This window comes from Podarcis bocagei, assembly GCF_964188305.1.
Source record: "Podarcis bocagei genome assembly, chromosome: 4".
In the NCBI taxonomy this organism is placed as follows: Eukaryota; Metazoa; Chordata; class Lepidosauria; order Squamata; family Lacertidae; genus Podarcis; species Podarcis bocagei.
In genome coordinates this window covers 54047169-54061596 of record NC_138128.1, presented here as the reverse complement: position 1 = coordinate 54061596, position 14428 = coordinate 54047169, and the positions used below count along the sequence as shown (strand labels likewise).

The window sequence follows — 14428 nt, the reverse complement described above, 5'->3', positions numbered from 1 at the left end:
TTCCGCAGTGGCTCCAAGACACTTTCTGATGCACCTTCCATGATCATGTGAGGAAGCCCGCAGACTGGAACCGGTTCACATCTGGCAGACGCATGGAGATACCAATGTGTCTGAAAGATGCCCTAAGTGGTCAGATGCATTAGGTATTTTTTAAATAAATAAAAGCCCAAGGGACAGCCTTTGGAATTAAGAAGTGTTACTTATTTTTTATCCTTTTAAGGCAACGACAGCATTCTGGTTTGGGCTCGTCCAAGCCTATTCCTGGGAGATCTCCTTTGTCACTTGCTGCCACGATTCCCTCCCGCGCCCGTGCGTGAGGTGGGGTGGTAAAGGGGAGGGGGGACAGGCCGCTCACTTCCAAGGGGAGGGGCTCTGCAGAAATCCGAGCAGCCAGAGCCTTGCAGCAGGGAAGAAAAGGCTGGTGGACACACACGCAGAGAAAGAGACATAGACACAGGGGTCAAACGCTAAGCCAGTCTACACAGCCAGCCGTGGGTGGGGAAGGAGGAGGAGGAGGAAGGAGAAGACGCGAGCAGAAAGAAGCCTTGGCGTCGCCGCTCGCCTGCAGAACCGGGAAGGGAGCGACTGCAGCACAGCCGCCTCGCCCGCGCTCCCAATGGCTCCGGCTGCCGAGTGAAGCGAGCGACGAGCTCGGTCCCTGGCGGCTGAACGCGCCTGGCGAGGCTGAAGGACGGAGCCGAGGGCGCAGTGAACGCCTCCAGCCATGGCGGGGACGGAAGGCGTCACGGCAGGTAATGGGGGCTTGCGGGGAGGGTGGGCAGGCGGGGGCAGCGCGCCTCGCGTGGAGGGGGCTTGCCTTCGGGAAAAGCGCACCTCTCCAAAATGCGCGTCGTAGGCGCTGCGGGGGGGGGGGGCAGCTGGGAAGGCGCTGCGGGTCTGGGCTCGTGGGGTACGAGGGAGCGGGACGGGAGGCAGGAGTGGGGGCTGAGGGCCGCGATCGACCCCCGACTACATCGTGGGAGCCGGATGCCGGCGTCGCGGTTTCTCTCCGCCCAATCAAGGAAACAATCAATAGCGCTGAATCTTGGGTGGTTCTTGCAGGAGACCGTCTAGATTCAGAAATGAAGCCGAGTCTCTGGGTAATGGATGCGCAGTCCCTCCCAGAGGCAGGTATGGCTTGGACGCCGCTGTGTCAGCAGCCTGAGCTGCATATCCGGAGGGTATGTGCAGAAAACGCAATGCACCCACATGCATGCATGCATGAGTTTATGCACACGTGGGATGTGGCAACGTTTTGTGTACGAGTCATATGGCGGCAGGAAGGAGCATACTACAGGGGTCGACGTGTAAACGTTGCTTTAGGATTTGCTTGTGCGCAAAAGGCATCCTTAAGGCAGGAGTTCCCTTCATTCGTGAACAGACCTTGCACAGTAATCAACACCTACCTATGAATTTGCAGCGCGGCGCACGTAAGGCAGAGGATGGTCGCAAGCAGCCTTTTATATTTGCGCGGCTGCTGCGCGTACGTCTGGAGACGCCTCGGTGTGCAAGTCCCCATGACTTGACTCCACCATCCTGAGCCTCCGGGACCGTCTAGCCAGTAGGAAGTGGGAGGGGGCAAGATCCTTGAGGAGGTGATCTTGGGCGGGGGGGGATGCCCTGAGACTAATAATGATTTTTTGGAGAGGTGCTTTTTCTCCCTACTCCCACGCTTAGTTCCCCCACCCAGCCCCACTTCCCTTCCTTGCAAGTTGCGCTCCCAGAAGAGAGCAGGAGTTACTGTACTTGCAAAGTGCCTCCGCCCCGTTTCTGCAAAAGCCGGCCTGCCGTCACGTGGGGCTTCGGGGGGAACCGACTGCGCCAGATGGGGAGGCGAAGCGGCCGGCTATAGGATCCAGGTGAAAAAACAATGCGGAGGAATCCGAGGCAGGCACGTCCCCCGCCTCCGCGGCGTTTCTCTCTCTCTCCGGCCAGGCTGCAGGGAGGGGGTGCGCCCCATCTCTCCGCATGTGCTCTGCGGCTGGGCGGGGCACTGGGCCAGAGATCGCCCAGGCTGGCAGTGCAGCGAAAATTTCCCAGAAGCTGCGATGGCCAGCTTCCTCCTTGCTCCTCTGCCTCTTGCGGATCTTTTCCAGGAAAAAAAAGCGGGAGGGGCTTCTAATTCTCAGGATTCAGGAAGGATATGTGAGGAAGCAGACAGAAGCGACTGAGATCATGGCGAACAGGGGTTGGAAGCGGATGGGTGGGAAACCTCATTCTTCCAGCGGTTCCTTTTGCAGGCTTTCTTTCCTCTTTGGGAATCGGACACTAGAGTCGCACCACCCAAATTGCTGACAGCCTCGTTTAGCTGCAGTGGCCGGTTCTTTCTCCTTCACTGTCGGGCCCTGCTTTTCCCCTATTCCTCACTTATTCCTTACTTATAAGATGGCATGCCATTCAGCACAGTGACTCTGCACTTTGTGCAGCCTCTGTGGGGTTACAAAGAGCTGGTCCGCAAGGGGGCATCCATAGGATGGATCCATTGGGTGCTCCGCCTTGCATTTCTCTGTCTCGCCAGAGTGGTACATGCTCTGGTTATCTCCCGCTTGGACTACTGCAATGCGCTCTACGTGGGGCTACCTTTGAAGGTGACCCGGAAACTACAACTAATCCAGAATGCGGCAGCTAGACTGGTGACTGGGAGCGGCCGCCGAGACCATATAACACCGGTCTTGAAAGACCTACATTGGCTCCCAGTACATTTCCGAGCACAATTCAAAGTGTTGGTGCTGACCTTTAAAGCCCTAAACGGCCTCGGTCCAGTATATCTGAAGGAGCGTCTCCTCCCCCATCGTTCTGCCCGGACACTGAGGTCCAGCTCCGAGGGCCTTCTGGCGGTTCCCTCACTGCGAGAGGCCAAGGTACAGGGAACCAGGCAGAGGGCCTTCTCAGTAGTGGCGCCCGCCCTGTGGAACGCCCTCCCATCAGATGTCAAAGTGATAAACATCTACCTGACATTCAGAAGACATCTGAAGGCAGCCCTGTTCAGGGAAGTTTTTAATATGTGACATTTTAGTGTATCTTTCATCTTTGTTGGAAGCCGCCCAGAGTGGCTGGGGAAACCCAGCCAGATGGGCAGGGTACAAATAATAAATTATTATTATTATTATTATTATTATTATTATTTCCACCGTGTGGGTGGGCGGAAGCTGTGACCCACCTGATGTAGATAGCTCAGTGGGTAGAGCGTGAGACTCTTAATCTCAGGGTCATGTTGGGCAAAAGATTCCTGCATTGCAGGGGGTTGAACTACATGACCACTGGGGTCCCTTCCAACTGTACAATTCTATGATTGCAGCTCCCTTCAGCCCCAGCCTGCATCTGGAGGGCCACAGGTTTCCCTGACGTAAACCTAAACCAAGTAGAGCATACACCCCCACTTAGTATTATTTCAGTTCCATTTTTTTCAACACTGGACCAAAAGGGCAATTCAGCTAGTATAATTTCCGGGTGAAAATGTCACTGCCCCCACTTTGCAACTTGCTTATGGTTGGTGGTGTGCATTCCTTTCTAAGGGGTTATCCATATTGCGCCCCCTTTCACCTGCTCTATCTGTCTACCTGGTCCCTCATGTCCCAGCCCCATCACTGAGGGAGGCTCTGTTAATGGTCCCCCATGACTCAGATGCGCAGCTTGTAACTGCTTGGAAGCAGGGCATTCAGTGTAGTGGCCCCAGTTTGTGGAGCTCCCTTCAAATTGAGATTAGACAGACCTCTTCGTTGTCAGATTTCAGGTGCATGACTAAGACTTTCTTGTTCCAGCAGGCATTTTACAATGAAGGTTTATTGTTTTAATTGTCCCATTTCCCATGGGCTGTACACCACTGAGAAGTGCAAATAATTAAGTAGTATATGCATGTATATTATTTAATAGATCAAGGAGAAGGGACTAAAATGGGGGTGGGCATAATGGGCAATTGGACAACCCTAGGCCTGGCCCTGTTTTCTCAAGATTCTGTGGTGTAGGTGCAGTGGCGTAGCGTGGGGGTGCAGGGGGGCCCGGCCGCACCGGGCGCAACATCTGGGGGTTAGGGTTAGGGGGCGCAAATCCACGGGTTGGGGGCGCAAATTACTTGCCTTGCCCCGGGTGCTGACAACCCACGCTACGCCACTGTGTAGGTGTGGCTGGTGAAGAATTGTGGGCTGCTTGAGGGTTTCTCAGAAGAAACCAGTGCTTCTTGATGTCTGATGTATCTGATGGGCTGGCTGGACTAATAAAACACAAGCAGGTAATAGTGACGCTTTAACCCATGTAATTTGCTTCATGGTTGTGAGTTTCATAGAAAATGGGAAATCCTTTGTCTTTGAGTCCTTAAATTTGTACTCGTTTGCATTGTGGTGATCGTGTAAGGAGAGACTTAAATATCTGAGAGCCGCTTCATCTGTATGCAGCCTGCAAGGAAGTGGTGCATAATCAAGTTATTTAAATGCAGGGCATCTGAAGCAGGGAGGAAAGGACATCATTTACGGAAAGTGGAATTGTGAAAAGTAGAGGGGGGGGGCAATCTTTAAGATAGTTGGTTTTTATTTGCTGATAGTGAAGAGTGCTGCAAGCTAATATCTCTTTACTTCCCGCAAATTTAAAAGAGTGTTGCTCTTTTAAATCTGTTCCCCAAATATCAATTTGGAAATTGCTCTTTTTTGGCTGAACATGTTCAAAGCATTAGAGAGAAATGGCACTGGAGAAATGAGAAAAGTGGAAAAGCTGGTTTACTCAGCTGTCATATGATGGATGTCACATATTTCCCCCCACATGATTGTTGAATCTGGTATAAACTGATGCTAAAAGAAAGCCAAGTAGGAAGGCTTCTATGGTATTCAAGAATGTGATTCAGTAGAGTACCCATTTGTCATACATGCAATGCTGACATCTGGTTTATTCACTGATATACGTAGTGAACAACAGTGTTGTTGTATTTTTTAAAAAAATGTAAATAATGATGTTGCATTGTGAAACTGGTTCATGGCAGAACTAATGGTGATGAAATTTGATTGTAGTAAAAACTTTGCTACGAAGACAAAACTTCCTAAATCAAACTCAAGCAGTAAAAGATTGCAGCAGGCATCTGCTATTAATTATTTTTATGGTTCCAGGTCCTACAGCACTGCGGTCTTTTGAGCATAAGCCTCAGACAGACAGCAGAGTTGATCCCCTGAAGCTTTAGATACCACCAACCCAAAGAAGTGCAATGCATTTGGTTTGAATGGTGTCTGTTTAGCAGATCTTTTAGCTGAAACATAGCGCTTACAATTATAGAGGTCCAGACTGTAAAAAAAAAAGACAAACAAACAAAAGAAACCTAGGGAAAACCTGTTTGGTCTGCCCTCTCCAGAAACACTGGAAAGTGTTGTGCGATGCTTGTTGGGTGGTCTTCTGTGGGAGTGAGATTCAAGGACATCAGCTGCAGTGGATCTCTGAAGTCGCAGCACAGAAAAGGAGTTTGCCTTGTACAAGCGAAAAAAGCAATTAGTAGCTTGCAGAAACTTTGAATTGTTTTTTGTAAAGGCAGAGTTGGGGAACTTGTTGCCCAGCAGCTTTTGTTAGATTAAGGTGCCCATCTTCCCTGATTGTGTCTACTGGCAGGGGCTGATGGGAGTTGGAGCCTAACAACATTTGGAGGGCCACAGTTTCCCCTTTCCTGCTTCCAAGCACAGGAGCCCTGCTGGGTGATGGGAGAAGATGCTCTCCTGCTGGATCAAAGTGGCAGAACTTCCTGTGAGAAGTAGCACCTCTGTTCCAATATGCTGTCAGTTCCATTGATATTAACTGTGGTGTCAAAGACTGAGGGGCAGGATCTCATCCACAGATACAGTGGTACCTCGCAAGACGAATGCCTCGCAAGACGGAAAACTCGCAAAACGAAAGGGTGTTTTGTTTTTTGAGCTGCTTCGCAAGACGATTTTCCCTATGGGCTTGCTTCGCAAGACGGAAACGTCTTGCAAGTTTGTTTCCTTTTTCTTAACACCGTTAATACAGTTGCGACTTGACTTCGAGGAGCAACTCATAGCACGCGGTATGGTAGCCTTTTTGAGGTTTTTGAAGACTTTGGTGATTTTTGAAGCTTTTCCAAAACTTTTCCGACACCGTGCTTCGCAAGACGAAAAAAATCGCAAGACGACAAAACTCGCGGAACGAATTAATTTCGTCTTGCGAGGCACCACTGTAAAGCTCCCTTCCCATTATTTCCCCAGAGTCTAAATAGAAGCTTGAGTTACTGCTTGTGGGCCACTCTTGGGGAACCCCTTTCCACTGGGAACTAGGATAGAAGGCACTGGTGAGATCCTATCAGAACTCACAGCAGGCCAGCAGGACTAAGAGCAACCTTTGGCCCTCCTGACGTTGCTGAACTACAACTCCCATCAGCCCCAGCAAGTATGGCCAATGGGGAGGGGTAATGGGAGCTGGAGTTCAGCAACAGATTAAGGGGTGGAAGTGGCATGATGAATTGGTATTATGAAACAGTAGTGGGTGGGTTGATAGGACGCTGCTGTCACCTGACACCTGGTGGCATTGCTGCTGCTTACTTCCAGGGAGAGGGGGGAGAGGTTGGTGTCCAAACGCACCTGTGGATCCAGTCTGGAGCTGCTGCCAGTGAATTTGCACTGTGCTCACCTCGCCCGCCTGCCCGCCCCTCTCATGGTAAACAGCAGCTGTGACGGACCAGATGACGGTGATGGGCGAGCACAATGTCCACCACTGGAAGCAAGTGAGGCACAGTTGGAAGAGATGCTGTTCTAGCATTTGCCCTGGCTATGTTAATAAAACATCCCTGAGCTAGAAAGTAGCATAGAGTTCCTCTATCCTAAGGCTGCAACAGAAGTATTCCAGTACTCAAGCACCGACCTTGCATTTGCGCATCCAGTCTCATAATGCATACAGTGGTACCTCTGGTTATGCACTTAATTCATTCTGGAGGTCCGTTCTTAACCTGAAACTGTTCTTAACCTGAAGCAACACTTTAGCTAATGGGACCTCCTGCTGCCGCCGCCGCCACGCAATTTCTGTTCTCATCCTGAAGCAAAGTTCTTAACCTGAGGTACTATTTCTGGGTTAGTGGAGTCTGTAACCTGAAGTGTATGTAACCTGAAGCGTATGTAACCTGTATGTACACTGTATCTGTATGTTCCAAATATGAAATTGACACTGTAGGAAGTGAATCATTGTTTATTACATTTAATTAAATGCTGTTACAAAGAAAGGTTTTAAAGGAACCAAAACCTTTCCATTTAAGACCTAGTAGAACTACAGTGCTTTATTAACAAAGACTTATTCCTTATTTGGTCTGTGTACATCTAATCAATCCTATTCAAATCTCCAAGAATTAAGTACTACATAATTTGGTGGGGCTTACTTTCAAGAGCATGCTAGATATTTATCCATAATTGGTAATAACAATTGATAATAACTGGTGCAATGGGCAGAAAGGAAATATGGGGCCACCACTGCTTAGGAGCATCTAAAGGGAGAAATGCCCATGTTCTTGCTGTGAGAGTGTTGCAAGGGAGGCAGAGGCAGCTGTGGCAGCATAGGTTGATTGCATCAGTGCACCCCATGCCTGCAATGGGTGCTTCTAGTGCAGGGGTGAGGAACTGGATCTGACTGGTGGATTGGATCCAGACCCCTCCCAAGCCCAGCAGACCACTTTGACAGGTGGTTGAGGTTGCCCACTTCTCAGTTACTGAAGGGGAAAGACTCCCTGGACTAGGAACCTGATCCACCCACAGTACCTCCATCTTTTCAGGACATTATATGGCACTTGTAAAAGTGCAGGTCCTGCAGATTGAAGCAGTCAGGTTCTGAACTGGGGTAATACAAGAGTAGAGATGCCCATTCTTTATGCAAGGAACCTCCCGAATCACTATGAAGACAGTCCAAAAAAGGCTGATTCATGTTGTATTAGTATGGAAAGCACATTTCACCCCAGGGGCATCTAAATCTAGGGCAGCGGTTACAGCAATTACCATTAGGAAGCATTGTAACACTTTTGCAGGCTGAATGCTTACTCAGAAGGAACTCTCAATGTGTTCCGTGGGGCTTATTCCCAGGGAAGTCTCCACAGAATTGCATCTTTAAAGCCACCATCTCTTCTCTGAAGTTGTAATCCTGTACTGTATACACTTACTGGGAGAAAGCCTGATTGAACTCAGTGGGTCATATTTCTCAGTAGACATATGTATACAGTGGTACCTCAGGTTACAAACACCTCAGGTTACAAACAGTTCGGATTACAGACTCCACTAACCCGGAAATAGTACCTCTGGTTAAGAACTTTACCTCAGGATGAGAACAGAAATCATGTGGCGGCGGCAGCAGGAGGCCCCATTAGCTAAAGTGGTACCTCAGGTTAAGAATGGTTTCAGGTTAAGAACGGACCTCCAGAACGAATTAAGTTCAAAACCAGAGGTACCACTGTATAGGATTGTGCTGTAAAGTGTCTTTATTGACCTCTGTTTTCAAGTGTGACTATTTTTCCAAAGTTTTCATCAAATTGGAGTTTGTGGTTTTGAGCTATTTCTCTGGGTAAGATCTGTTCATGCGGTTTTCCTGACAAAGATGGTATGCTCATAACATTTACTATTCCCAACTGTATGTAGAAGCATTTCCCCTCTCATTTTGGAATGACACAAGCAAATAGTTCTGCTATTGTTCATGATGCAGCAGTTCTGATGATACAGGTAGTGCTATAAAAATTAGGAGGAAAGAGGGATTAAAGACCGAGAACAAACCCAATGCAAGTTGCTTTAGCAGCAATTTGTGACTTTTAAATCCCTAAAATGAAAGAGCACTGCCGGTGCCAGCAGCTGCAGAGGATCTCCAGCTTCTGAGCTTGCATCTGTAAGAAAGTAGGATGGATCATTCATGTCCTGGAGGGCAACATCGGTCTTCACTTCTTACAGGATGATGGAATAGCCACAAAGAGTGGGTAGTTCTTATAGCAGGGATGGGGTGCCAGTGGTCTTTCAGATGTTTCTGGATTATAGCTCCAGAGCTATCATCCCAGAGCAGTGGCCCATGGTGGCTGGGGCTAATGTGAGTTGGAGTTCAACAACACCAACATTCCCTGTTCTTGTCTTAGAAGATGGTGGAATATCTGAGGAGGCTTTCTACATGACATTCAGCCATGGGCTGAATCGGTCCTTTCTGCTTTGTGTTCACATTGCTGTGCGCCATCATCTTTGCACAGAAGGAGCAGGAGATTTAACCATGTGAACCTATACAGGGTTATTCTAACCCCCACATTTATTCAGTGGGACTTGCTTTTTTCCAACTGTGCGTTGGATCTCCACCCTGGATGACAACAATCCTGAGACTGCTTTTAGGAAGCAAGTTTCAAAGCTCTGCAAATGAAGAATGCCATAAAAATAAGATGAAGAAATACGGTTTTGTTGAGATCAGCCTGACTGCATTGATGCACTGGAAGAAACTAAATGCTTTTTGACCATATATGAAAACTCCCAAATAAATGATGACCTTTATATTTCACTGTCCAGGCTGCTGAGGACTTGATGAGGCAAAAAGCAGGGAAAGGGGAAATGCTCTCCTGGCAGCCTGTTTCTTGGATGCAAAAGTCTCTCATGGCAGTGCAAGCTTTAAGCAGTACCCCCCACTGTTTTGATTACAGGATGTGTGCTCCACTGTGGTGTCCATGGAAACCCCAGAGAAAAAAAAGGTGCAATATTAGCTAAATTAAGCTACACTGGAATACAAATCAACCTCTTCCTTCTTCAGAGGTGTTAAAAATAAAGTAGTAACAGGCACATGGCAAACATCAGGTTTTTCACACAGGTTTCAATATTTGTGAAATTGTCATAGTCGGAGCATCAATGCATCATAGTCCATGAACTGAATCATGTTCAATCGCATGTGGCTTTGCAATGTGTGATATGTGCCAAAAGAAATACAGGATTGCCACGTTGTTGTCTATCTGGGTGTTGTTTTTTTCTTTTAGAAATAACAGCTGTGTCACTTCTCACAATCCAGATCAGGACCGTGTCATGCAGGGAGAGGGGACTGATGCTTTCTCTCAAGCCATTCCCCCCTGCCCCATTCCCTCCCAGAATTACTGTTTCCCTGGAGATGCCATTGCAGGAAATAACATCTTTTCAGGGCAATTAGCAGCATGGTCAGCAGGTAAATGGACGCTCCCTACGCACTGCTATTTCAGCCTGATTCTGATCTCTGCTGCCCCAGCTTGTATTTCTGAAAGTAAAAGAAACCTGGGATCTATAACCATGTGGCAAACATATCCATCTAATCCAAGTCATACTTTCCATGTTTAGATCCAAATATTAAGAGAGAAGTCTTGTAAGAAACCAATGCAGTTCTTTTCAAAGAGATAATAATGCCTTAAACCCATCTTTCTACATGTCAAAGCAGAGTTAATTCCCGTCATCGTGTCCAGATCAAGTTTTCTGCCTTTAGGGTTCTTGGGTACCGTGTTAAGTATGGATGTGTGAGTTTCCCTGTTACCTGTCAAGATGGGATTCCAAGCTTCAAAATGGTTCTCAGATCTCTTCCTTGCAAGTTGGGATCCCCGAGTCATATCCAATATACTTCATTTAAAGTCAGGACTTTTTTTTCAAGGTGAAACAATGTCGATTTTTGCCATTTGTTTGTCAGGGTTTGGGGAGAGAAAAAATTAAACTGCCATCTTGGTTACATGACATCACCACTCTCCAACCAGCGCAGTTCTTAAATTACCTACAAAAATATTATTATGCAGTGGTACCTAGGGTTAAGAACTTAATTCGTTCTGGAGATCTGTTCTTAACCTGAAACTGTTCTTAACCTGAAGCACCACTTTAGTTAATAGGGCCTCCTGCTGCTGCCGCGCCGTTGGAGCACGATTTCTGTTCTCATCCTGAAGCAAAGTTCTTAACCTGAGGTACTATTTCTGGGTTAGCGGAGTCTGTAACCTGAAGCGTATGTAACCCAAGGTACCACTGTATCCTGAAGGTGGTTCTTCACAGGTATAAAAGATCAGTCAGATAACCTGTGATCCAACTCCATTTTCTCCACTTAACTCCCTCTGAGCTGGAAAAGAGGGATGAGGCATGCAAGTCCTTTCCAAAATAGACAAGTGTCAGGTCAAGGTAAAGTCTGAGTCCAGGACTCTAACCACTACACCACACTGGTGCAGCATGCAACATTTGCACTAAGAAGGTTCCAGAAAGAGCTTCCATCTCTTCTGCCATTTGCATTACACTCTGTGAATCATTGGGCATATGCTTAGCTGCCTTTGAAGACCAGTCAAAATGAATTTGTTTCAGTTCATTTGTTATTAGAGGAATGTAATTTAATTGTCAAATTTAAATAATTATGTCATTAATAACAGAGACAAGTAACATAGCACTGATGCCTTTATTTCTGTGACTGTTTTTGTCACATTTGACAAAGTTGGTGTCATGAACTAACATGCATCTTTTTCACTTGTTTATCTGCTCTGAAGAAGATTCAGCTGACTAAAAGGCTCCTCATTTTTTTTTTCAGATGTCGCTTCAACAGCTGCCTATGCATCTCCAGCTAGAAGTCTGGGAGATCCAGGGATAACACCTCTGTCCCCATCCCACATTGCGGTGAGAAATGTAGCCTGTATATTACTGGTATTATTTTCTCCCTATCTTTTTTTTAAAAAAATCTATAAACCACACTTTCATATAAAAAAATCACAAGGTGGGTTACAGACTAAAATGATAGCATTATAGTAACTGGGTTACCTTGGGCCAGTCAGTCTCTCAGTCTAGCCTCCCTTGCAAGGTTGTTGTAAGGTGAAAAATTGGGAGGGAAAGAATAGTGTAAATGTACGAAATGTATAAATAAACAAAGGTTGAGTTTGCTGCAGGCAGAGGAGAACTTTTGGGATAGAGCCTTTTTGCTACTGTCCTGAAGCTGAGGATGAAAATAGTTTGTGTCAGCAGCACTGACCTTCAGTCTATCAAGGCCTGGAATAGCAGACCAATGTGGTAATGTACTAGACTGAGTGATTGCGTTGCATGACAAGGCCAAGAATGTTCTGAGCTTGCAAAATTTCACAAAGTCAGGCTTAATCTTCCACAGAGAGCCCTATTTTGACATTTTGTGTGGCTTAGTTAACGATCATCATTTTTATTGTGATGGTGAGTGAGAAGTATGCTTCATGCTTTGTATATAACATCACAATTATCCCAGTGCCCTTTTTTCTCTATGAAAGTTCATTTCTCAAATGAAATTTCATTCCAGCTAGAGACTCCATAAGAACAGATGTTGCTTCAGCAGCAGCAAACCCCAGACTGAGCTTTTAGTAGAAGTCTTATATGAGAGACTAAATTCATCTTGCCTGGGAGGAGCCCTTTTTATTTAAATGGACCTAGTCTGCTTTAGTAGTTGGTGGCTCTGACAGAACAAGGGCACCTGAGGTGGAGACAGAGAAAGGCAGCACAGTCTCTGTAGGCCAGAGAAATAAGGGCACACCTGGGACTGATCCTGAAGGCAATTCCTTCTCCCATTCAGAATCCAGATCACACCCCATAAAGACTGATCCCAAGGTCCTTCTCTCTGAATACTGTCTACAAGAATAATGTCTAGGAGGAGGATAAACATTTCCCCCACTCATGGCAGGTTCTGATTTGAAGTGAGTTACCTTATACGTTAAAAGTACATTGATTTAATAACTACATGCCATTGGCAAGCTGGAGCTTGCTGTTGTGTTTTTCTCACCCTTTTCTGAAATCAGTGACTGACCCATTTAGCTTGCAGAACGTACAAAGAATTTTGAGTGCAGCCATCATTCTTCTGAGGCAGCATCACAGTCACAAAAATTAAGTATTGGCTTAGTGATGTGCTAAATTCCCGTTCCAGCTAGCATCTGGGGCCTGCTGGTATTTGGGGATTGCCAATTTCGGTCACTCCAGAGGAGATTATTAGTGTCGTGTTTGGCATTTAAATAGAGCTAGTAACGCTTGCAGCCCTTTCTTGAAATCACAAAACAGCAAATATATTTCTGTTCTTTTGACAGAAGGACTCTGATGCAAATGATGCAGAGGAGCAGTCCTATCCTGTTGTTGTGGCTATAGATTTTGGCACGACATCCAGCGGCTACGCCTACAGCTTCACCAAGGAACCAGAATGCATTCATGTAATGAGGTAAATGTCATCAGTGCAGCCTTATATGCGTAGTAAGTGCAGGGCCTGTGAGTATACACCAAGGGTGGGGAGCTCTTTTCTGTGCAAAGGCTGTGTTCCTTCCAGGGACCTCTTGCCAGTGTGGGGCAGGGCCAGAAGGAACGGTGTGCAGGGCAAGAGAGGCTACGCTTACCCTTTATGCAGCAGGCAACATTCTAGCCAAAAGCAGAGGATTCTACACACCTCTCCATCCTCCATTCAGATAAGCAAGAGGAGTTACCATAGTTTAAGGACACATTTTAGCCAGAAAATCATATTTCCCAGGGCATAGGTGTGTGGTTTAGCAGGGTCCATGGCCTGTGGACCAGATAGAGAATCCTGCAGGGCAGTATTTGACTCTAGGGTCTAAGGTGCCCTGGTTTTCGCCACTTCAAAACATTAGCTTAAGAAAACCCTGTGGGAAGGTCATCAAATGGTTGGCAGTGGAACTGCTGGGAGGTTGGGGTGGTGAATTTAATATCCAGGCTAACTCAAGGATTGTGATGTGGGTGTCAGGCAAAGAAAGAATTCCATTACTGGGCCTTGGAAATATGAAATGTATTTCACTGAAGAAAGAGTTCAGAATAGCTGGGTAGTTTGGGGCAATGGGCATTTTATTCTCTTGCACTACCATAGTGGCTTGCCTTCCAAATGCTGTATTGCAAAGTGATAGTTGCATGCTCAGGAAGTTAGTAAAATGCAATCTGTCCGATCCAGTCAGCAGATCCAGTGAATTCTTCTCTTTCAGCTTTGTAACAAGAACATTTGGGGGAGACAATCTCATGAGCGTGTTAAACCTTCACATCTTTATCAAATGTGAAGCTTCACATTTAAACTGTAACATACAAGCTGCATGATGACTGGTAGCGTAGAGGGTATTTTAAAGACAATATTTACATTATTAGAATCATTTGCAATATAATATTTATGTACAGGAAATGACATTTCTTTCTGCAGTGCTCTTGAGAAATCTCAAAGTTATAGCCCTGCTCTTTTCAGTTTAAAAATGGGCTGCTTTTCCTCCTGGTGTATATCGATCCTTTTTCTGATATTTCCTTTCCAGATCTTTTTTAAAAAAATTAAAAAATGCTTCCTTGTCTTTAGTTGTTAATACAGCAACAGCATAAATCAATGAAGTGAGTCATGCAGACAGATAATCGAGTGTGAAGCTTACTGTGCACTGACAGTAGGCAAATGAGAAATCGCGAAGCCAACCAAAATCATGGAATCATAAAGCTGGAGGGAAATTCAAGGGTCAGTAATCCATTCCACTGCACAAGCCCGATTT

General features: G+C 46.4%; 1 protein-coding gene across 2 annotated transcripts in view; it reads left to right on the top strand.

The window, feature by feature from the left end:
- Positions 1-324: 324 nt before the first annotated feature.
- Positions 325-14428, top strand: part of HSPA12A (heat shock protein family A (Hsp70) member 12A) — a 52303-nt gene continuing 38199 nt past the window's right edge. Inside the window, exons 1-3 of one of the 2 annotated variants that reach the window (XM_081192919.1) lie at positions 325-752; positions 11491-11576; positions 12998-13122. In XM_081192919.1, coding sequence (XP_081049045.1) covers positions 725-752; positions 11491-11576; positions 12998-13122 — 239 coding nt within the window. In that variant the 5' untranslated portion in view covers positions 325-724. Of the gene's footprint in view, positions 753-11490; positions 11577-12994; positions 13123-14428 lie in introns of both variants that reach the window. The other variant, XM_081192918.1, reaches the window with a different exon arrangement.